General features: G+C 40.5%; 2 protein-coding genes across 4 annotated transcripts in view; one reads left to right on the forward strand and one right to left on the reverse strand.

Annotated features, from left to right (window-relative positions):
- Positions 1-463: 463 nt before the first annotated feature.
- LOC102305228 (E3 ubiquitin-protein ligase CBL) lies at positions 464-20,067 on the forward strand. Of its 2 annotated transcripts, none has more exons than XM_005916107.3 (15): positions 464-1,077; positions 2,746-2,993; positions 4,810-4,956; positions 6,723-6,879; positions 7,242-7,363; positions 7,479-7,616; positions 8,061-8,148; positions 8,302-8,433; positions 9,921-10,130; positions 10,412-10,528; positions 11,392-11,663; positions 11,985-12,152; positions 13,789-13,892; positions 14,031-14,213; positions 15,328-20,067. In XM_005916107.3, exons 1-15 carry the CDS (start codon positions 934-936, stop codon positions 15,669-15,671), a joined length of 2,574 nt encoding a protein of 857 aa, XP_005916169.1. In that variant the 5' UTR covers positions 464-933; the 3' UTR covers positions 15,672-20,067. The 2 variants fall into 2 exon arrangements, with proteins under 2 accessions (XP_005916169.1, XP_042074253.1); XM_042218319.1 differs by lacking the exon at positions 464-1,077 and adding an exon at positions 1,092-2,648.
- Positions 20,068-22,007: 1,940 nt separating this feature from the next.
- Positions 22,008-24,178, reverse strand: part of mcama (melanoma cell adhesion molecule a) — a 61,382-nt gene continuing 59,211 nt past the window's right edge. For both annotated transcript variants that reach the window (XM_005916109.3, XM_005916108.3), the window contains one exon: positions 22,008-24,109. In XM_005916109.3, the coding sequence (XP_005916171.1) occupies positions 24,101-24,109 (9 nt within the window). In that variant the 3' untranslated portion in view covers positions 22,008-24,100. The remainder of the gene's footprint in view (positions 24,110-24,178) is intronic.

Raw genomic sequence — 24,178 nt, forward strand, 5'->3', positions numbered from 1 at the left:
TAAAGATTTTGAATAAATGGCAATTTACTTGAAACAGCAGCTTAACTTAAATGCTATTTTAGCTGTTAGCAGAGTTATAATTGATTTATATTTTCTATTTTTTCTTGTTTCGTTTTTGCTTTTTATTTTTCTAAAAATGTTTAGTTTTAGTTTATTTTTATTTTTTTTCAGTCTCTTTAATTAGTATTATGTGGAAAGCATATGGGGGGTGCAAGATTTAGGAAAATTAATATATCATAGTGAACTGAATATTACAGTAAAAACATTTTTTAAAGCAGTTGACTCATAGTCTAGTTTTGTTTTTTTTTGAGTAATTTTTTTTTTACATTTAGATTTAGTTCTTAGTTTAGTTTCAGTTAATTATTATAACTTTGGCTATTTGGCTCTATTACAGGTAATTTACGTTAAGCCAGTTTTAATTTTCCCAGGTTCTGCGTGTTTGTTGACCGTGCTTTTACTTTGAAGGTACGGCCGGACATCCTTGTTTACTTTAGCTGCTGGCTTGCTGTTGGCTGGATCCGCTTCTCAACCTGTTTGTTAATCGCGCTGTGTGGCTTATTAACGCCCCGAGTTTATAATAAGCCGGGCTGATTTCTCAGGGGGAGATTTGACTTGCCGTCGCCGGGAGGCGGTAGGTCTATTTTTGAGGACAGATTAAGCAACACGGTGAGCATGTCCTGAGCTCGGAATCAAACTGAGTGGCTTTTCAAATGTAGCTTGTTAGCTAGCTGCATCGCGTACAGTGTACACACTGCCTTTTTTGTTCTGCTCATGGACAGCCTCTGCATGACAAATTATTACCAGTGTTGAGTGCAGGCAGGGCACGAAGACAGCGATCGTTTTGTTTGAAAACGTGTCAAGAACTGATCTCCGGTTGTCAGCCACCCACCCCCAGCCCAGCCCCGGGCTAACCCCCGGTCACCGACCGAATTAATGGCCGGAAATCCGAGAAGGGGCGCCGGTCTCATCGGCTTGATGAAGGACGCCTTTCAGCCTCACCAGCAAGCTCTCCAGCCTCACCAGCCCGCAGTGGTCGACAAGAAAATGGTGGAAAAATGCTGGAAACTCATGGATAAGGTACTGACAGTGGTTTTCCGGTAATAAATCCTTTACAAGAAAGGGGTTTGAAACAGTAAACGAAAAACTTCTTACTTGACTTTTTTTTTCTTTTTGTCTGTAACTCGACATCAGAGACAAATGTAAGGCCACTTTAACTGATTTTCTTTTCTCACATATTGAAAAAAGATTTAGCTCAACTTTTCCATATGCTCCTTCACTTAGCGTGAAACTGCGGTTATATTGAATCATCACTAATTCCCTTTGCATGACATGAATAACCTCCAGGACATCCACACAGGAAGGTGCTTTGGCTTAAATTTTAAACAATAACCTTTAAAGCAGTCTAAACCTGAAGCCTAAAACTGGAGTACAGTGGTGTCTGATTGTCTAATTGGGGTCATTTCTCCTGAATTAGGTCACATTCATATCCCTAGGAGGACACCCTATATTTAGTATTGGATAAGAAGAGGTGTACATGTTGCAGGGGCAAGGCAAGGTTCTCTATAGTCATTGCAGCCTATTTACTTTCTTTTGCAGTTGGCTATAACTAAATCAGATGAGCGGGAAGTGCAGAGAGATGGTGAGACAAGAGCTCACAAGATATTAATGCAAGTGAGCTGATGTAGGAAGTAACAGTGCATCAGATAATAGAGAGTGAACCACGGTATGCATGTGCAGTGTTCTGTGCAGACTCAGTTACACCTGTGCTTGTAAATGGCACGTTTGAGGTCAAAAGCTTTCACACCTGGGTGGTATGCTTCAGGGCTGGGTGCTGAAAATTTTTACTGCCTAGCTGTAAAGTTGTATTGTGGGAATACATTGCCATCAAAGTAGCAAAATGAGGAATCCGAGGGTTTGGGGGAAGGGCTGGATCTGATATAAAGAGTGAGTGTGCAAATGTATGCAAAAAAGAAACAAAACCCTGCTTGCATGCACAGTTGGTCCACAGCAACGCGGGGAAAAGATGCACTTAAATGAATAGTGACCGGTAAAAGTTTCTGGTGAAGTTGATGCAAATTTTAGGTATTCAACCTGTCATTGTACTATGAGCCATTTCATGTTTATGGTCACAATATATTGGAAGTTATTTGGTGGGTATGGGAGCATAATTGAGTGCAATTTGATAAGTAACCTTAGTTGTCAGGTGATTAGACGGGTAGTAAATGTCCGTCACAGATTAAAGAAACAGTTCCTGGTCAAACTTTGATCTACAGCTTGTGCCGCATTATTCTCCGATTACCGAAAAGACTTTATCAAGAACATTATCATCATAAACATTAGGAATTATTGGCTGAAACTTTAAACCTTGACATCTGTAAGAATGGCAATTTTGTCCAGTAACATCACATTGCAAAAATCGTGACCCAGTTTTATGAGCTTAAAATTTATAGACACATCCAAACTTGCGTGCGATAGCTGATGATCTAGCTGGAAAACTGTCACGAAATCTGTGATGTCTCTTTAAGCGCCCTGAGTATTAAACGGGTTAGTCCTGTATTTAAATGACCTCAGGCTTTTCTCCAGTACCATACTTAGACAAACTTTGTGAAACATGCACATTGCAGCATCTCGCATTGCCACAGCTAAAGGTTTTAATCCTGTTTGTTTTATTGTTTGATTGTTTTTTCGTTGTTTGCAAGTTAAAAAAAAAAAAAAAATCTCTGAGCCGTTGCGTTCTCTGTCCAGGTGGTGCGTCTGTGCCAGAACCCCAAGGTGGCGTTGAAGAACAGCCCGCCCTACATCCTGGACCTTTTGCCGGATACCTACCAGCATTTACGCACCATTCTGTCCAGGTATGAGGGCAAAATAGAGATCCTCGGCGAGAATGAGTATTTCCGCGTGGTCATCGACAACTTGACGAACAAGACGAAGCAGACCATGAGCCTTTTTAAGGAGGCCAAGGAGAGGATGTACGAGGAGAACTCCCAGCCCAGGTAGGCGCACGTTATATCCGGACAAAACATGATTTGTCTTTGTGGGGGAAACGGAATATTGCACCAGCAGAAAGCCAGGATGGAAAAGCTGTGAAGCAGGGAGTATCTGAATCATGGCACAGTTAAAGAGCTAATCGTTGTTTTTCTTGGCTTCCTATCAATAAAATAATCCCTTAAGCTCATGAAGGTACGATAATTCGAGACAGTCTCTGTCCTATGGAGCACAGAACTGAGCTTTTTCACAGCATCTGTTTTGACATGAAATAGTTGGAAAGCACAGATGTTGATGATCACATTAATAAAGATCGTTACCTAAATAGAATAAAAGCTTCACTAATGGACCACCTTTGTCTGAAGGTCTGCTGTCAGCATTGGCATTGGCTGACTTTTTTATTTTTATTTTAACCAAAATAAAAAATGGGTTCTTAATGAAAACCTTCCAAACTACCCAAGAAATACAACTCATACTAAGATTTTATGCTATTTTTTTTTTTTTTTTTCCATCAGATGATTAAAAAGATAAAAAAAGCAGCATGCTTGCACTGTTGTGGAGTCATTTGTGAACATCTCTAACTCTGTGCATTTAAAATGACCAGAAAACTACTGGAAGTGCTGATGTCATTTAAGCTCTATAACATTAAACCTGCAATCTTATTGTAAATATTAATTTGAAGTATTGAAAAAGTTTGTCTTTTTTTCTTGAAATGTTCTTACAAGTTTCCATCGCTGCGATTAAATCAAACCATATGAAGCAAAGTGAACTTTATAGGGAAGTGATTGCACTTTGGCAATCATGTGTACTTCCTCTGCTTCTCAGAAAGTCTTTGCTAAGCAAAAGTTCATCCTTCCTTTTACGCACTGAATTTTTATCAAGTGTAAGATGTTCTACACAAACAGCTGTGTTGGCATTAGCAAATGCATGTATAGGTCATCGGAAAGCCTTTTAATTGAACCTTCAAAGCTGAGGTCATGCTCAGACGATGTCATAAACATATATATGTATTTTTTTTTTTTTTTTTTTTAAAAAGTCGTTGCCCAACTGGCTGTGTGCTCAGTATGCGTCTGCGACTTTTGGTTCAGTTTTTTGTCATGTGTCACCTTGTGCCTCCTTTTAAACTGATTTACTGTTTAAAAAAAGCAAAACAAGTTTGGACTAGATTATGCACCCGCACTGGTTATGTTCAACCCCAATGAGGCTGGACTCACTTCCTCTGAAAAGTAGCGTTTCGTGTAAACTGCTCAAACCAGTTATCTTCAAATGTAAAGCAAACGCAAGTATAAATGTCAATTTTCAACATTGCTTCCCTTCTTCTGCAGTTATGTTCATCATTTCAGCTCTAAGTGGACACATTTTTATAAATTTGACACTTGAGTTGTCAGGAGTGGGTTTAGTTTGTCTGGGAGGTGGTGCAGCCAGCCACAAGTAATTTTACAGAAAGTGCTTTATATGCATTTAACAAAGTAACACCAGTTACAGCAGGAAAAGAAAAAAGCGAAGAAGAAAATGTCCAGTTGACTATTGTGTTTGTTGAGAAAGAGGAAAAAAATTAACTGTAGATCCATAAAATGAGCCAGAGGAGAGGGAAATGTACGAGACGAGTGGTACCATCTTTGATTCCGCCTGATTGTTTTGTACTCGAAAGTGTCTGGCTGCTGAAAACTTCTATTTCTGTGTGCATGCAAGTGTAACTTCCCCTTTTTATTTAAAACCGAACATGGCGTTATAGAATACTAAAGACATTAGGCTGATGATACCTGTAACTAACTTGTTGCTACGGTTTCCTTTAATTGTCTCTCTTCCTTTTCTCTCACTTAGGCGAAACCTTACCAAGCTGTCTCTGATCTTCAGTCACATGCTAGCGGAGTTAAAAGCCATCTTCCCCAATGGCCTATTTCAGGGTGACAACTTCAGGATTACCAAAGCTGATGCTGCTGAATTCTGGAGAAGGTCATTCGGGGACAAGTGAGTTTTTGTTTCAGCTCTTTATTCTTATTCTTGGGTGATGCTCGAATGACTCATATTTCACAGTAATCCTTATTTATGTCATGCTGGCCATCGATTCCAGTTAATCTCTGGCTGATACAAGCAGTTTTATCTTACTTACTGCTTCCTGCCCCTTGCAAATAAAAGATTTAAACAGAAGTCAGATTACCATATTAGCATAGTCACATTCACGGGCAACATACATACGAAAAGTAAAAAAACACAACAAAAGCACTGAAACTGAGCATTTATAGCAGTGGGAGGTCTGGGTTTTGGGGTCATGAGTTAAGGCTACGTAAGATGACCTCATGATTTGAACCTCTGACTGTGAGCATCCCAGCCATTTTATTAGGGGCACCTTGCTTCAGAGATGCCTTCATTTTTGTGGCATTGATTCAACAAGGTGCTGGAAACATTCCTTGCTGATTTTGGTCTATAGTGACATGACAGCATCATAAGGTTGCTGCCACATACCCAGGTTTCCCTATTGGACTCTGGAGGCCATTTGAATGCTATTGCTTGGATGTTACTTACTGTCATGTTTAGAAAACCAGTTTGATTGGAGCTGTATCACCTGATATGTTATTTTACTGAAAGCAGCTATCAAAAGATGTTAGAGATGTTTGTGGGGGGAAAATCACAGCAGATCAGCAGTTTATGAAATGCTCAGAGCAGCACCAACAAGCATGTCCCATTCAAAGTCCTTTAATCGCTCTTTCTCCCACATTCTGCTCAGTTTGAACTTAAGCAGGCAGTGGTAACCATTAGAGGTGGGAATCACCATACATCCCACGATACGATATTATCACAATACTTAATGCATGATACGATATTATTGCAATTTTTTAAATATATTTTGCGATATTCAGATTCTGTACATAAAGGTAAACTTTAGCAATATTCATTTTATCTAATATCAAAGTCTCACACTCAGTCTTTCTCTCATTTCAGTCAGTTTTATTGTTGACAAACTGAACGGTTTGTATTACAGTCTAGTCCAACTTAACTGAATGCAACCATCTGGTACACTTATAGCTATTCTGAACTATGCAATTTATGAAAACTATGCAGCCCCTTCAGCAACTGAAGAATTTGAAAGTAAATTAAAACAAAATATAATTTTACATTAAATAAAAAAGTTTTAAACTTAATTAAAATAAAAAATGTCTTAAATTAAAATAAGTAAACTGTCATGTTTATTGCTGCCAAAAAAAAGTTAATCTTTTGCTCAGAAAAAGGATCAACATGCTCTGAAGTCAGAGCATGTTCCATTCCACAAAAACCTTTTTTGTAACAAAATATCGATTTCTGCTGTCCCTGTATCGATACATTATTAGCAAACAAAATATCACGATACTACACAGTATCGATTTTTTTCCCCCCACCCCTAGTAACCATATACATATGTGTCTGCATGCATAAATGCACTGAGTTGCTGTCATGCTCAGATATTAGTATTAATCAGTAGTTGAACACACGTATCTAATAAAGTCACAGTTGAGTGTGTGTATTTGAGGAAAAGCATACCAGGTCCCCTTTAGTCAACTAAAAATACACCTGTGTGTATATATTTAGAGTTGTGTCTTTATAAAGGTCTGCTGCCTTGTTAGCTAGGTGTTAGCTTAGCAAATCTGCAATTTTATTACATTTTAGGTTCTGTTTAACCCCAAATTCTGTCTTAACTAATAGTGAAAGGCAATGTTCCCACAACAAACATTTGTTTCCTCTCCCTCCCTTCTACCCAGGACCATAGTGCCATGGAGGACATTTCGGCAGGCTCTTCATGAGTTTCACCCTATTAGCTCAGGTCTGGAGGCCATGGCGCTCAAATCCACTATCGACCTCACCTGTAACGATTACATCTCTGTCTTCGAGTTTGACATCTTTACAAGGCTCTTTCAGGTACGTCACAAAGCATTCAGAGTAGTTCACTGTAAAACTGCACAGTTTGCACTTTAATAACGTTTTAGTAAAGGCGGTGAATTACATGAGGATGCTTAAATTTGTTTATTTGTTTAAATTTGAGTCCTGCTTAGTCTCTCCTGTGTAAATGCAGCAGCAGGGTCTGAACCCACTCGCATATGTTTTTCTGTAGTGTTGCCAGCGATCAGAGTTGGTGTTTGTAATTTTATTGCTGCAAACAGATCTTCTGTCCTATATGCATTATAGTCTCATACCTGATTTTTGTTGTGAATTCAACTTCAAAACAGCTGATGTACACAACATAAATAAAATGTTTGCATTTGTGAATCTGTGTCTTGCAGCCATGGTCATCTCTTCTAAGGAACTGGAACAGCCTGGCTGTTACACACCCTGGTTATATGGCCTTCTTAACCTACGATGAGGTGAAGGCTCGACTGCACAGGTTCATCCACAAACCTGGCAGGTAGGCCTCACAGATCAGATATATCCTATAATACTTTTGGGGGAAAATTCCTACTGTATTAAATATTTTGTTGCAGGAGTTTGTAGCTGTTGGTTGAAATAACTCTCTCTCACAGCTATATCTTCAGGCTGAGCTGCACTCGGCTGGGCCAGTGGGCAATTGGCTATGTGACAGCTGATGGGAACATCCTGCAGACCATCCCGCATAACAAACCACTCTTCCAAGCACTCATTGATGGATACAGAGAGGGATTGTGAGTCGCATATCATCGGGGTCAATGAACTAGTATTTAGTGTAGATTTATAGCACTATTAAACTGCAAGCTGCCAGGGGAGAGTATTGTCTTTCAGCCTACTGAGTACATGTTACTTTAGGTTACTGAATTAATAGTGAGGAGGGTGGAGTCTTTGTAGTAGTTCCTCAAAATTTAACAAAAAACCTTACGAGGAACAGGTTGGAGAGTGTGGATGAAACGTTGTCACAATCGATGTATAATTAACTAGTTTGTGTCAACCTGCAGAGAAACAGGCCTGTTTTGTTGTTTTTTTTAAGGATTTTATAATGAGAAATTGTTTGGCAGCCTCGATGAATTGTAAAAACATGGCGAGGTTGTTGTTTCTTACTGTTGATTTATAAAATCTGAAACTGACCCTTTTTTCGTGACTTGGTTGCGTTTCTGTGCGCCGTGGTTCTCCAGCTATCTTTTCCCAGATGGCCGTGCACAGAACCCAGACCTGACAGGGTTGTGTGAACCGTCTCCACAGGACCACATCAAAGTTACTCAGGTTTGTTTCTCATGTGCGTGCATGTTTTTAATGCAGAGAACAAATACAGATGCATAAAATGACAGATTTTTAGGAATAAATCTCTACAGGATGAGAGTAACATGAGCAGCCGGTGTTGAACGGTCTCCCTCTTTCCCTCGTTTCTCTGTGTAGGAGCAGTACGAGCTCTACTGCGAGATGGGCTCTACTTTCCAGCTTTGTAAGATCTGTGCAGAGAACGACAAGGATGTGAAGATCGAGCCGTGCAGACACCTGATGTGCACCTCGTGTCTGACCGCCTGGCAGGTATGACCTTATATGCCACCTCTCCATTTAAACTATAAACTTTTATTACACTGATTTGAAGCAGCTCGATAAATCCTGACAGGGATCTTCTTTTTCCTGCTGTAGAATTTTCTTTAAATTCAGTTTTTTGTGTTCAACGGTGCCTTTTTAAATAGGATAATAATAATAATAATAATAATAATAATAATAATAATAATAATAATAATAATAATAATAATGTCTTTGATTTAGATTCATTCTCAGATTGCAAGTATTTTACTCCACTCTCTGATCTGCATGTTTAAACTTAAGTATAAAGTCTTTTTTTCTTTTTAAAAAAAATTATTAGTAGTAGTTCTTGCAGTAGAGGAGTCGTGTCATGTTCCTCAGTGTAACTGTTGCAGTCCCCAAACGTATACGTTCGGTTCTTTGAGCCATAAGATCCCACAGTGCTGCTGAGTTTTAATAATGAAAGTGTGAAACAAAGGGAAGCAAAAGAACTCCGGCTAAAACAAACAAACAAAAGAGGAAGGAGTCCATGAACGAACCACACCAGACTGTCTGCCTCAGGCGTCACCCCTAAACTACTTTTTTTTTTTTTTCTTCCTTTTTTAACTAAGAACCAAAAACAAAATCAAAAACAGGCCTGTAGCAACAGAAAGGCAGAGGGGAGGGACAGAGATTCCAGTTACTAACCATCAAGCTTCAGCAGCCAATCGGCACTAAGAATAAATCTAAAGTGAGATCAGGTTAACGAGGGTGCTGATAAAAACACAACAAGGTGACGACTGGACCAACGCACCGAGGTCACGTGTAGCTGTAACTTTATTGTTTTATTAACGTGATCTTACAGTCAGTGAAGCTGAAGCACTTTCTTTTTGTACTTCCTTTAATAAAATCCTTCTTGTTACTAACAACTGTAACAACTTTTCCTCTTCAAACATAAAAGATTAAATAGACTTGACTGGCTGGGAACATAGACTTGTTTGCCATGAGTGAGTGATTAAATGAATTAATTTGATGTGCTGTTTATTCTTGATGGACTTTGGACTTTAGACTTCCTTATATGGAATTTATTTTGATTGTGGTTGACATCAGACGAACAATAGAATCGTTGTCTTTCCAAGCGCAGTCGTGTTGTTCTCACTACTCTGCTTTCAAGACAGAAATGCTCTCCGGGCTAATTTAACAGATTAATTAATCGCAGCATGACTGCACAGTTCTTTAGACATGGTTTTTGTTGAAGTGCTCCTTCTGCAGATCTTTGATGTACAACATTTATTTGACATCTTCAGTTTTATTTACATTATAATTCATCCTATCCAGGTTGACTCTTTTTGTGGTAGTTTTCATGGTTTCCTCCTTCAGCTTTCATTCTTGAAAAGACTTGCAGCTGTAATTTGGGTTTAAATCAAAGCAAAGCCTTTTACAAATGATGAAAGCTTCAGTCTGCTCCTTTACCTTTACCTCCTAACCTTGCTGTGTCTTTCTGTGTGTGTGCATTTCAGGAATCGGAGGGTCAGGGCTGCCCGTTTTGCCGATGTGAGATTAAAGGCACGGAGCCTATTGTAGTGGACCCCTTTCACCCGAAGGCCAGTGGGGCTTCCTTTGCTGGTTTCCAGGGGTCGAGCAGAGCAGAAGCCGCAGGCAACGAAGAGGAAGAGGATGATCGGCTGGAAGACCAGCAACTTGTCATGAGCAGGCTGGCCTGCACCAAAGTAAGACGAGCACGTACATATATTTAGACGCTCACTGGGTGCTTTATTAGACGCAGCTGTTTGATTGCTTATTAATGCACATAATTAATCAGGTAATTGCTACAACAACTCAGTAAATTTAGCTAATAGATATGGTCAAGATGACCTGCTCAAGTTCAAGCAGAGCATCAGAAAAGGAATGAAAGGTGATTTGAGTGATCCTTATCGTGTAAATATCGCTGAGGAATATTACAAGCACTTCATCTGCTACAAAATCTGTAAATCAATGTGTGGGTGTGCAGGTGGAGCGCCCTCCATCTCCAGTGTCTCAGCTGCCTCCGGTGCCTCCGCGACTGGACCTCTTACAGCAGAGGTCCTCTGCCTCCCTTAGTGCACTGAGTCAGGGAGCCACAGCCAAAGTAAGTACACGCCTGAGTGCACTAAAGACAAAAGACTTTGAGACCGACTAGCTGTGGAAAAGAATTCAAAGGGTGGAAAAATAGTTTTTAGAAAAACACTTGCATTGGCCAAAGGTGCATTCAAGACTTACTGGTCACTGAAATATTCTCCCTCTGAATAGTGCCTATAAGAAGAGCCCTGTGCAAACATACACTAAGAAGTTGAACCAGAAGTAATAACTGCTTAATCATATGGAAGTCATATGCAAAGTGTTAAGGCCAACACCTGCTGCTGGGACGCAAACTTCATTACAAGAGCAGTACATTTAGGTCAGAGTAATATCACAAACTAACCACCTCCTATTACCAGCTTTAACTCACTTTTTATATCAATAAATAAGTGTATATGAGTAGCTAACGATATAAATATCTAATGAATATCTTCTCTAGAAAAGAGCATTTATAGTTTTAGTTGTGATCAAAAGAGCCTGTGAGATAAAGCTGTAATGAGCCCAAGTATATTTTAGTCAATATTTCTAGAAGCCTTGAAGTTACCACAGCGTGTGTCAGATGTCCATTTGATAGTCAAAAATAATCATGTGTTAATGTGGCTGCAGATTCCTGGAAATTATGTGAATTGGCTAAGTGTTGGTATTCACAACTGCTCAATTGTTTGCGTGTGACTTAAAGATTAATAGCCACGCCTTTTTATTAAACCTCCAGTGTGCTGCCAGCCCTGCTAACACAATTATTGTTAATACCAAAAGAGTGTGAGTGTGTGTGTGTGTGTGTGTGTGTGTGTGTGTGTGTGTGTGTGTGTGTGTGTGTACGTGAGTCTTCACATCTCTAACAAAAAACATCCTGTACTGTGTCTTCTGACCCAGATGGTAGCCACACACAGGGACAAGCCTCTACCTCTGCCTCCAGCACTGAGAGAGCTGCCCCCTCCTCCCCCACCGGAGCGCCCCTCCCTGGTCGGCCAGGAATCCAGACTCCAAAGGAGACCCCTCCCCTCCACCCCGGACTGGGCAGCCAACTACATGGTGCCACGCCCTGCAACGAAGGCCCCGTCGTCCATCCCTCAGAGCAACGGAGCCGGCGCAGAGGGGAGCAAACCGCAGACGGCGATCAATGCTGTGTACTGCCTGGCTGCGAGGTACGGAGCTCTGCTGCACTTAGGTGTAGTAGACAGGAAATAATGTAGTGAGACAAGAACTGATGAGAAGCGAATGGATATTTTTCCATCTTTCTTCGACCTTGCCAGCAGCGTTCTTAACATTTGTTTTGGTGATGTAATGTAGATTCACATCAGTGTTCTGATCTATCAAAATGATGCCTTTCATATATTTCCAGAACTAGTAAAAAAAAAACCTGTCTGTCAGTGTGTTTGCATTTTGTGTCTCCTTCAGGATTTCTCAAATTTGTCATTTACGACTGATGAGAAAAAACACGCTCTGTGATGTCTACCTTTGCTCAGGTCGTTGCCAGGGTCAGCGGTGTCCAGCGGGGAGAAGCTGTCGTCAGACGGTGAAGATAACGAGTACATGAGTCCCACATCCCTTCCAGCTTCCGGTGCCCCGTGGGTAATAACAGGCTCCTTGGTGCCCCCACCACCAACCCAGGGAAACAACCACAATGACATCAGGTAAACGGAACAGCAAGGGGGATGAAGTTGCTTCTATTAGAAGAATGTTTTTCAGGAAAATGACCTCTAAAGGCTTCTCCGCAGCTGGAACGTATTGACACTTAACATGTGGGCTATTTATTTCCCATATTTTTAGGTTTCTGGATTAGTTTTAGTATTCTGACTCAGTTTTTAAAGGCCAAACATAATCAATGACCAGAAGAAGAACACAGCTTAACAGCATTGAAAGTATCACAGTGTAAGGAAAAAAATAGACAACACTGGATTTAGACTACAAGTGAAAGAAAATCAGACCCAAAGGGAGCATAAAAATGACACAATTGGTCCCACTGTCATCTTATTAATGGAGTATGTATAGTGTAAAAGGAAGAACTTTACACCAGATCAGGTCAGATGACTTGAAGCTTCGGGGTGTGCTGTCTTTTGGAACAGGGCTATATGGCGCTGTCTTTAAGGGAAAAATATAGATGTTGGGTTGTTGGAAATACCAGCAGATCAACAAACATGCTCAGACCTTCCGGCAGGTAATAAAATGTGCTTATGTGTGTGGTTATGTAATTGTATAGTGAATTGCAGAGAAAAAAAATCTCGCTGGGAAAGGTTACAAGTGAATTTCAAACAGTTTGTAGAGTGAAAAGTGAGAAAGTTGGTCTATAAACAAGTTAAAGGGATAGTCTGACACACAGTAATGCAACCCTCAAATCTGATGCTGTGTATTTTGTCCAGCAGGGGGCTCTCGAGGTTCCCATTCCTTAGACAGAACTCTCGTTCACTTACTTGCTGTTTTTCACCCCCTTAAATAATTTAAAGGGCATTGCTTGAAGATGACGGCAGCTGCATCTCAGCTTGTCTCTTTGATTAAAATGATGAAAGTGTCTAAAATGTAGGGAATTCGAATGGATAGGAAATCTGCTTAAATTTTAAAACTCGAGAGCTGAAAGTTATGGTGTGAGCCTACAAAGATACCTTCACTGGGTCCATGCATGACTAATTAGGCTTAAAATGTGTAATATTTGGAAGCATTCATACCTCTGTGTGATTGGTGGATTTTTGTTTGAAGCAGAGCTAGATGTTTAGCGGTCTATTTGTGATGTTAGCACACTGAAATGATGAGTTTTTGATCAGAGGTTTGGTGGTTTAGCTTACAAAGTGTAGATTCAGTCATTGAGAATATTACTTTCTCTGTGAGGATTAGTTTGTGTAACAGTCAGGCATAAAGGATCGCCAACAATGGCCCTTTTCAAAATCTGCTTCTAATACGTTTTCCTTTCTTTTTGTTTATTTTGGTCATGTAGTGTTACCATGGTAACTAGACAAAATTTCAGATTATGAGTTAAGTGTAATTGCAAATAAGCCCTGCAAGTCAGCTCTATGCAGACTTTCCAGCCACACCGCTCTGTCCCCAACCACCTAAAGTTCAAACCTGCTGTTTGCAAGGGGCATCCTATCAGAAGAAAACTGACTTTAAGGGGACGGTGGGCTGAAAGTATAAATGGCATTATTTATTTATTTATTTATTTAAAATCATGGAAAACTATTTGAGTCCAAGAATAAGATTCTTTAAATGAAAATGAGCACAGTTTGTTCCCCTTTAAATGATTCCTCTATCTCTCTCCGTCTCGCTGTGTGCCTGCAGTGAGGTGGGGGACAGTGACTCTGAGGACCCCCAGGTTTACGAATCCATGTGTAACATCCAGGCCCAGGCCGGCTCGTCGGAGACGACACAGAACTCTGAGCTGGGTATGGGAAGTGCTTGATCATTGTGGATTACTAACAGTAATCAGACTATTTGTTCTAGTAGTAGTGGATAAACTGACATCACAGAATTAAGAATATCAGGGTAAAACCTCATTTTTATTTACATTTTTTTCCTCCAAGACCATCCTCAGCATTCAGCTGTTCCGCAGGACAAGAAGGAGGAGGCCAGTGTGGAGGATGTTTACGAGTATGACTTTCCCAGACCAGTGGTCCCTCCTGCCCCCGCCAGAAGAGCCCTGTCAGATATCGGCGGCCCTTCTGCAGCCTTCAGTAATCTCAACATAGACTCTGCAGTAGATCCCAGTATGTGTGGGTTTTTTTGTTGTTTTGTTTTTTTTCTCCCCCCTTTTTTAATTTCTAATGACCAGCAGGTGGCGAAATTTCTGGTTTCAAAAAGGGAGTTGTGGTCATTAGTTACGTCGTACTGAACACGGCGTGATTTATATTTTAATAGTGATCACCAGTATGCTCAGCTTGGGGCTTCAAGATGATGCACGAACAAACCGGTGACATCCAGTTCTCGTGTGCAGGCTGTTGTCCACGCTATTAATGTTGTTTTATTGAGCATTTTTCCTCAGGCTGGAAATAAAACAAAAAGTGCCAAACAATTTTTTTTGGGCATTGAAGCTAATCACAATTAAAGAAAAATCAAAAAGTCCAAACAGAAAAGTAGTCTTAGTTAGACTCAGTAGTGGTGGACAAATGAATATTAATTTGAGAAGTAATTAGGCTACATGAATGTAACTTGAAACTTCTTGTTTAACTTTGGCTTTAGCAAATTACTGCTTTAACCACACTGAAGTCTGATGGAAATTGCTTTCATAGATACTCTAACTACAACGTGCTGCATGTCGGGCCAGCTTGTGAAACTGCTCAGGCGATTCATGAGGTCAAAGTTACAACAGAATCCATCGTGCCAGGCTTGAAGCTATGTGCTTCTAGATGAACTACAGGTAGTTTGGACCAATCAGCCTTCTGTTAGGAAGCCACATTCGTTCTAGGAGCAAGTGTCACTGCTTTGCAGTTTGCTTGGTAACAGTTATTTTGAAGCCAGAACTTTAATGTCAGTGATAACCTAATGGCCTTTTTTCCTGCAAGTTTTATTTCTGTGGCGCATGCTGTGTTTCTTTGCCTTTCACAGACTGTTACAGATGATTTATCTAGTGTTTTAGTTTTTTTCAGAGTGCGGATACTTGTAACATCCGCAGTTTTTAAGGACTTCCTAAATGTTTCTGTTTCTCAGATGTTTCAGGTTAGCAAATGTCTGGTTAGAAAGGGAAATTTTAAATTATTTTTCCCACAAATCATCTACTCATCAGTGCTCATGTGTGAATGTAAATGTGTATTTAACGTGTTTATTTTGTATTTGACTCATCACGTTTCTTATTTTTCTTTCATTTTCTCTCATTTGTTTCAGGTATGTTTGTAGCAGGCGGCGATCCCGAACGTCCCCCAAAACCTCTCCCGCGGCGAGCCAATTCTGACCGACGGCCTCGTCCGTTAAACCGCGAGCCACCTCCGCCGCCGCCAGACCTCCCTGGCCCCTCCTCATCTGCCTCCCCTGTTCCACCTCCGACTATTCCTCCTTCAGGTCCTGGAAGCTTGGCCCTAAACGGGGAGATTGAATGCCTCATATCCCAAGGCTACTCCATCCAGGACATCCAGAAGGCCCTGATGATCGCTCAGAACAACCTCGAGACGGCCAAGAACATCCTGCGCGAGTTTGTCTCCATCCCTTCCACAGCGCACATCGCCACATAGTCACTTTGCGCAGGCTCATCCTCTGTCTCGTCTCTCTCCACTCTGTGCCATTATCATTTACCAAGCACTTTCCTGCAGGGCCACAAGTACTTTCAGAAGGCTTTACTCTGAGGGATGATGCTGCGTTCATGTTATATCTCATCCAAAGTCATTTGTAGTGGGAAAACAGCAACGTGGGGTGGGGTGGGGGGACTATTGTTAAAGACGATGTCAAGTGGCTGAAATTACAGTCTCAGAATCTCTTTTACTTGTAATATTCATTTGGAGATTGAGGGTTTTGGCCTTAAACGTGAGAGGTCAACTGTAAGTCCGATATGACCTGAACACAGCATAAATGGAGAATCGGAGCCTTTAAAATGGGCTTGCTGTGACCCTGCTGTGATTCGCTGAGTTAGTTACATGCTGCGGCAGTGTCTCCCCTCAGTCTGCGTGCACGCTCTCATTAAGCTAAGTGTTAAAGCGGTGCAGACTTTGTTCAGCGAAGGTACCCCGCACATAGTGGTGTCCGACTGGGCGTCCCACTGCCTGCAGCCGCTCGGTCTGGTGCTTTTACTGGCTTCTTTGCAAATCGTGGCGTACGAATATGTAGCGATACGGTCTGAAACTGGTGATTAACTGTGTGGCAGTGGTGCTCGTGCTGATGAATGTGAACGTGTAGTCGCGGTGCAGTATTGCAGGGCTTCGATGTCGTACGCGTCGCTGTGGCTCGCTCCGTTTTCGATGGTATCTGACAAGGTGAACACAATTCAGTTGCCGTCTGTCAGCTCCATGTTCGGTGATAGTTCTATGATGAAATAACAAATTTAATGTTTAAGTACTCTCATAATGTGTTGTGGTGTGTGTAGTACTAACAATGGCTGAGTTTGAGTTCTTTTTAATTCCATCGTTTCCTGCCACCGCTAGAGGTGGCCCGACACTGAAGGCTGGTTTATTTAGTCGCAAAGCTTCTCTCTACGCTCGTAGTTTCTTAGTTAATAACCGAAAGAAGCTCTTAGAACAGCTTCACTCAGTTCACTGGGAAATCACATCAAACTCTAAAGCCTAAAGCAAAAAACAAAAAACTGAAAGTGGGGTGAAGTCACGTGGACTCAGGTACTCAGTAATAAGCCAGGTTATATGTAACGAGCAGATGCTAAAGGACACGCTCCCTCCATCCTCACAGACATTCCATAGAGTGGATTTTCTTTATATTTTTAGGTTTCCTGCAGCATATTTACATACAGCTACCATAGTTAAGATATTAAAATCTGTTTTCTGATTCTTCGACGAGCTCATTTACGTCCTCTAACTTTAAATTCTGGATATGACTCCTAATGTAGCTGTGGTAATTTCATCTGTCCACAGTCCTGCATGACCATTTTGTGGATTTCAGTCACTCTGCAGTTCATAAAACTCTTCATGGGAGGAATGTTGGGGAAAGGCAACAAAAATCTCAGGATTGTATTAATCTGTCAAAGCAATTTACAACACATTACAGCTGTCACAAATGCCAACAAATTTCTAAAACATGTTTTAGAAATTTGTAAAAACTTTTTAAAACAAAAAAACTGTATTATTAGTTATAATGTTAATAATGAACAGAATTCATGTTTTTCAGGCATAGCAGTGAGCCAGTAAAAACTTTCTGTGCAAGAATGCAAGAAAATAAGTATGTGGCATCTTAATTAAAAAAAATAAATAAAATGTATTTAAACCAAATTAATGGACAACAAAAATAATTATATTAAAGCATTAAAAATAAAATTTCAATCAAATAGCTTGTTTATACTGGTGGATTAACTGGTATGGAGATAATTTCGGTAAATACTAACACTGTTCATTTAGAGCAGCTGGGGCACAAACCTTACATCGGATGGTGGTCTGATAAACGTGTTGTATAGCCAGCTTCTAGATGCGCAAGTGGTAACACTAAACACGCTCCTGATCACTAGTTTCAAACTTAGAAAGCCAATTTTTGGGGGGCTGATTTGAGCTATTTGCAGATATATTTCACTCTTGGTACTATATAACTGCTACTAAATGAAAATTAAAACGAAAAGACTAGATGAGCGAAACATCCTTCAAAGATTTATCCGTGATGTTTCGTAGTTTTCCACCAGAGGGCACTCTGTAACTTCCCTGTTGGCAACAGGAACGTTCTGAGCAGAGTGAGAGAGTAAACGATCCATGACATGCATTGTCTGTATTTGTGTGTGTATAGACTCAGAAATAACTATGCATAACAAATTTGTTTATTTCGGCTGCTGAAAGAAAAACAAACTGTTGATATCAGATTTTTAAATCACTAAATATCAGTTTTGTTTTATCCTATATGGGTCGGGAATAAATGCCCAGAATAAATTGGCTTGAAATTGTCACAAAACCTTTGAACAGGGACTCGTAGACTCTGACTTCTATTTTAACTTTGGTACAAAAAACAAAGAAATCAACAATCTGCTCCAATTTTACTAACACGTTAACTTCTTCGCGTAAAATTTCAAGCACGCGTGCTCTTCATCACACCAAAACTCTGGTACCACCACTAAGGATGAACTTAGATTGTAATACTTGTAGTGTTGCAATCCATTACAAATACTAGCTTTCCTGTAAAATGTCTGAGTTGACGATACGGGACTTTCTCCAAATTCCTGCTGTGACCATGTGCAGCTTCGCTGATTCATGTACGCTACTGTGTAGTTTTACTCCCCTTTTCTCCTCTTTAAAAGCTGCTAAGAAGTAAACATCTGGTGAGATCAACACTCTTCCCATACATACTTTTATGAACTGCTGCTTTTCAGTGCACAGAGACCTTAGGTCCTTAACGCGCCAATAAAATATCCAAATTTACACGTAAAAAGCCCTTTAAAGGTTTGGATTTCTCTCAGGTTATATTTTCTTGTCAATGGACCAAAAAATTCAGCGGCTGCCACTTCCAGGCACCACACCTATAGCGTCTGAGACTAGCCCATCGGTGGTATTCAGCGTCATACCTGCATGAGGGCTGTTGGTTTGTTTACTTAAGAAATTAAAGAAAGATTCAGATTGAAGACATTAAAGGAGAACAGTGGTCTGATCTGAATCCAAACACAACACAAAAAGAATTGCAACATCTGGAACATTTATGTTTTTCTGCATGAATATTATTTAAACCATAGGCTGATTTTTGTTGTTGTTGTTGTTGTTCTTACAAGTCCTAAAGGTAGATGACAAGAACCCAGTTTAATCAAATGAGCCTGACGGTGAAAGGAAGCTCACTGTCAGCTGGTCACCTTTTCATTCCTCCGCAGCGACATGTACAGTAAACGTGCCTTCTGTCCATCACAACTTGCACATGCCCGCAGGCAAGCCAAAATAACCCCTCCACATTCACCATTTAAATGTGTTGGAAACTACTGCAGATTGTTTTCAGGTCAAGCGCGCTCTTGATTTCACCATGGTAACACTATATCAGAACTACAGTTTATGCAAATTTACCTTTTTAGATTAAAAAAATTTAACTAACTTAAAAGTGTTTCAGAATAGAGAGAGCTCCACTTTTTACAGTCAAAATAACAAACTTTACCCCTGATTTGGGTGAAAGTGCAAAGGGTGATTGACTTATATTAAACATGAACTTTATCTGAAAAATGTTTCTCGTAATTATCAGACACTAGGATCCCCACCCCCCCCACCCCCACCCCACCCCAATAAATGTGCTGCTGGATTTGGAGACAGTGCAAAAACCTAATACTTCAAACGGAACTAAATGAAAAGAAATGTTGCTAAATTTCTAAATCTGATGCTAAGGGGGAGAAAAAAAAACAGTAAATCCTGTTAAGAACCCAGAATACCCTGGAGTTGTCCTGCTGTTTTCTGGCTGTCTGTGATGCCACAGAAATGTTGCAGCTTTAATCGCCCCAAACCAAAAGAATCTTAAAACGTGTGCGTGCGCTGCTCCTCCTCCTCATCTTCCTCGAGTTGCCCCAGAACAGAGACCACGAATGTGTCTTCAGTCCCCTCAGCTTTGTTTTCACCCAGTCTTGGCGTTTTGTACCAAGGCAACTAACTAAATGGCACTAACTCCAGGACTGTTGTAGTCCTGATGTGTGATGACGCACTCAAGGCTCATTGTCCTGCTGAATCACTGCCAGAGGCTCCTCCGTCTCACACGCTTTCTCTCAGTGTCGCCGGTAACCTCAGCCAGTGTGTTGGTTCTGATCCGCTGATTAACAAGGAGTGTGTGCGTGCGCTTTATTCATGTTAACTAGCCTTCTCAACAGGAACTTGCCTACTAAAAAAAAACTGTCTTCATTGCTTTATTATTGTCTATGTAGATATTTTATTTATTGTGTTTTTAATATCCTCGGCATTCATTGTGTTACAATGTTTTCATGCCTAAGCCATTAAGATTTTTAATTAAACTGTATTTTCTTTAACATTTGATCTGTGTGGTTTGTCACTAAACATAAGCAAACGGATTCTCTATTAATGTGTTTGAGCATCAGGTTATTTGCATTTATCAAACTTTATGGGACACGCTAATGAAACGATCCTGCAATAACAATTTTAAGACTCGACACAGTACGCTGCAAGACTGTCATCTGCAGTGCATCACATTTGTAAACGTAGTGGGTCTCCAAACATTTACTGCTGCATTATTCTGCATTCATTAGCGGTTGTGTTTCTGGCTACATGCTGAAAGTAAAGCCAACGTTCTCCACAAACTCCAGGAGGAGCTGCTATTTCTCCTTTGTTTACTGCTAGAGAACTTGGTTTGTCTGCTTTTATCAGACTCAATTACTGAACAATTCTGCCTGAAGCGAGGTTAATGAGAGTGTACTCGACAAATTAAAAGATCAAAAAGGGTTCAGCAGAGTTGAAGGCGACTGTAGAGTCACTGCAGGCAACTTATTAATCTAAAGGTGTGCTGCGACCACTGTGCTATGAATTATGTTACAGTTATGGGACACTGGAGGTGAATACATGTTTTAAAAGTTAGGTTCTCACATGTTTAAACACAAGTTCCACTGTTTCTGCATGCAGACAGTTTTGGTTTTACTCGTCGAGGTTCTGAGATTTATCTTAAATAACATTTTTAAGTCTTTTTCCATGAGTAACACCTGCCTCCTGCTTATTATCTAGACAAAGTTACAATATGGCTTTGTCAGTTTTTTGCATTAGAAAACGTTCCTGTAACATTATACCCAGCAGCCTACATGTGTATAAAGATATGCATGACAACGGCTGCACATTTCATTCATTCAGTTTCTTTTGTACTCCACGGGGTGGTTTAAATCCACCATCTGGCCAGGGCCATTCTGCATGGAGTTTGCAGGTTCTCCTCATGTCTGCAGGGGTTGTGAGTACTAAAGATATCCACTTAGTGGGTTATGTTAAGTCGTGATTCTACATTGCTCATGTGCAAATGGTTTTATCTGTTGTTGACCTGTCAACGTTGTACACTGCGGGGATAACTCTGGGGAAAAAGGGGGGGGGGGGAATTGCATGATGAATCTTCTGCCATCCCGTAAGTATGGCTAAGATTGACAAAAGGTGTTTGTTTTAGATCTTCAATTGTATTTGAGAAACAGAGGAGCTGACGTGGGTTGCAAAGTAGCTTGCTTTGAGCAGGTTAAATACTGCAATCTGTGTGAGAGATGCCTATTGGATGTGTAAAAGGGTGTCGGCTGAGCCATCACAGCCTGAACTAACACTGTTCTTAAAATGTTCAGTGTGCATTTTTCCTGTGAGGCACCCAATCACACACAATTTATTTCTGATTTGGGTTCTGAATTTACAGACATCAAACCTATTAAGAACCTCTGAAACAAACCAGCTCACTGGGTTCCTATGTGTTGTTCCCCCACTGTTAAATAAACACTAAATGCTTAAAGCACAAACTTTCAGTGTAGAAAATATGATGTACTTTTGCTCTTTCCCCTCAAAAAAAAAAAAAAAAAACAGTCACAGGCAGCAATCTATCCAAGCAGCATAAATGCAAGACAAAGCCAAAGTACCGAGTTGTAATCATGGTGGCGGCGTCTCCTTTGGAGGCTTTACACTAAATGAAGAGAGAATGGCTGATTTGATTTGCAGCTACATGAGCTAACGCTGCCTGAATTCATTGCAGATGTGAGCTTTGTTTTCTGACCTGCCTCCTTCCAGACTCCAGCTGGAAATCTGAGCTACTGTTGGAGTCACTTCCAGTTCGTGCTGACAGCGGTTTGGAGGCTGCACTCCTTCCTGTCTTCTCACTGTGGGACTGTGCAGAACTAACACACTGAGCTCACATTTGCTGGAGTTCATATTTAGCCTCTGGGCTCTCACTTCAGAGCTCCCTTATACCTCTGCAAAAGTAATAACACTTTAAATGAAAACTTTAAATGAAACTTTATTTGGCTTTATTTTCTTGCGAAAAATATAAAAAAATGCAAGCTCAAAGAATCACATGTACAGTACTCAATTTACACACGTAGAGAAAAAGAAAGAACACAACATTTTTTTTCCCCACCAGTGAAAAAAATCCAGAGCAACAAAACAAAGAATCAGAAATGTTTCACTGCACACAGGACACTGTCGGCGTTATGGCTTCGTGCAGCTTTTCTAAACCATAATGACAGTTATTGCCTGAGGACAACCTGTACCTGGATATTTCTTCCAACTTCAGCTCAGTGGAACAAAAAAAGACACAAACCAAAAGCAGATAACAGAAAACACATCACTACTTTGTTAATGTTGCAAGTCATCGGGGCAATGTAGCGCTCTCAGCAACAAAGTGTATCTTTTTCACAATGATGTACACAGTGAGCAATATTCACAACACTGGGCCAAAAAAAGGAGCGCACCAATATTTTTGCCTCTTTTCCCTCATCAGGCAGCCGGACTGCATTTGTACAGAGTGTTTAAGGTTAGCCACAGTTTCTGCCTCATGTACTATAATTACATGGGAGTAACAGAGTTGAGCACTTACTGAAATATAAATCGTTGAAGGTGTTTCAAAAAGCTTTGAAGATATTTTTCAAGAAACAAATCAACGTGTTGCTGTGTACAGAAGAATGGAGGCATAAACTCTTGTTTACATTGTACAAATGAGTCGAGGAGAAGCAGCTCATCATTTCTGGATATTGTTTTTTAAACACTGTGAGAAGAGTCTTCCAAATATGTTCAGAAAATCAGTAATGTTTAGTTTTCAGACTTCTGGGTTTGCTGAAGATTGTTCAAGCCGTTCTCCTCCAAAATGACAAACTGTAGACTGATATTTCAAGGTTTGAAAAAAAAGCACTTGCTTTAGTTTGGCAGTCCATAACAGAAATCTTAATGTCTGCAATTTATTTTTGTTGAAGGTTTGTGATAGTTTAATGGTAATGCCAAGCCAAGATTGTTTTAATCAGTCTGGCACAATACTGACCAGAAAACTAAATGTTCAAATCTCAGGTCTTCGCATATAATTTCTCAAAGTCTACAAAAACAAAAAGTGTGGCTGCCTGAGGGGGGGAAAAAGTGCAGAGCCTGCAGCCAGACTGGAAAACAGTATCTGCAGCATGTGTGTTGTCTGGACTCACACATGCAAAAACACTGGGACGCCTTTTCAGGCAACTAGCTCTCAGTGGAAACACAAAGCAAACAGCAAACAAACAAATTCAGTGTATGATGCATTCTCAAAAACATAGGCACAGCAGATCTCTAACCTTTGACCTTTTCACCTTCAGTAATAGTTCAAGGCCACCACTAGCAAGTCTGTACAAACATGTATTTACAAACAGTACACGAGCTTGACAGCAGTTTCCAAAGAAGCTGCCAGTGTGTCGTGTCGTTTTGACGCTCAAATTAGTGTTGGGATTAACCTGGTGATGATCATCGATTCGGGCTGAAATTACTCGTCCTTTTCTTAAAGTCAAACACACTGACACCCTCTCAGTATGACTGTATCATTTGGTCTCTGACAACACGTCCTGCCTTAAACATCACCTGGAACCATGAACACGGATCAACATGCACAAGACCCAGACGCTGCCATGAAATGAAAATCTGAGTGCCAAATTCCTTAAATAACAAAATATATATAATATATACACTTTGATAAAAACAAAAAATAAAATAACATGATGCACGTAAGACGCCATCATACACACTGAACAACAGCAAAGAGCTGAACACAGTTTCAGGAAGTAGTACAAGAACTAATGAATGGAAGAAAACATTCACTCAAAAGAAAATACAGATCTCTATGTACATACCTGTGTGTGTTAATGTGTGTGCGTGTGTGTGTGTGAGTGTAATGTGCGTGTATGGTTGCGGTTCTGTGTCGATCATCTGAATACTGCTGTGAACAAAGCACGGTGGGTCGAACGTCCAGACTGTGAGGTGGTGTTACTCTGCAGGTATCAGGTCAGTGGGAGCGTCTCCTGCCTCTGCTGTTCCAACACACACCCACTGCCGGCTTCATTTATCTTGCTGTCTGCTGCACATCTTCACAGGGGCTTCACCGGAGACAAAGAGGAGAGCGTCAGCTTCTCAGATACTCCTCTCAGTCCAGTGATCACACTGAA

Source organism: Haplochromis burtoni, unplaced genomic scaffold, assembly GCF_018398535.1.
Source record: "Haplochromis burtoni strain Fernald_Lab_line unplaced genomic scaffold, NCSU_Asbu1 Contig_17, whole genome shotgun sequence".
NCBI lineage: Eukaryota > Metazoa > Chordata > Actinopteri > Cichliformes > Cichlidae > Haplochromis > Haplochromis burtoni.

Coding starts and splice junctions, on each gene's coding strand:
- LOC102305228 (XM_005916107.3), top strand. CDS start 934: ATGGCCGGAAATCCGAGAAGGGGCGCCGGTCTCATCGGCTTGATGAAG. Junction 2,994..4,809: donor GAGGAGAACTCCCAGCCCAG/GTAGGCGCACGT, acceptor TCTCTCACTTAG/GCGAAACCTTACCAAGCTGT. Junction 7,617..8,060: donor GATGGATACAGAGAGGGATT/GTGAGTCGCATA, acceptor GTGGTTCTCCAG/CTATCTTTTCCCAGATGGCC.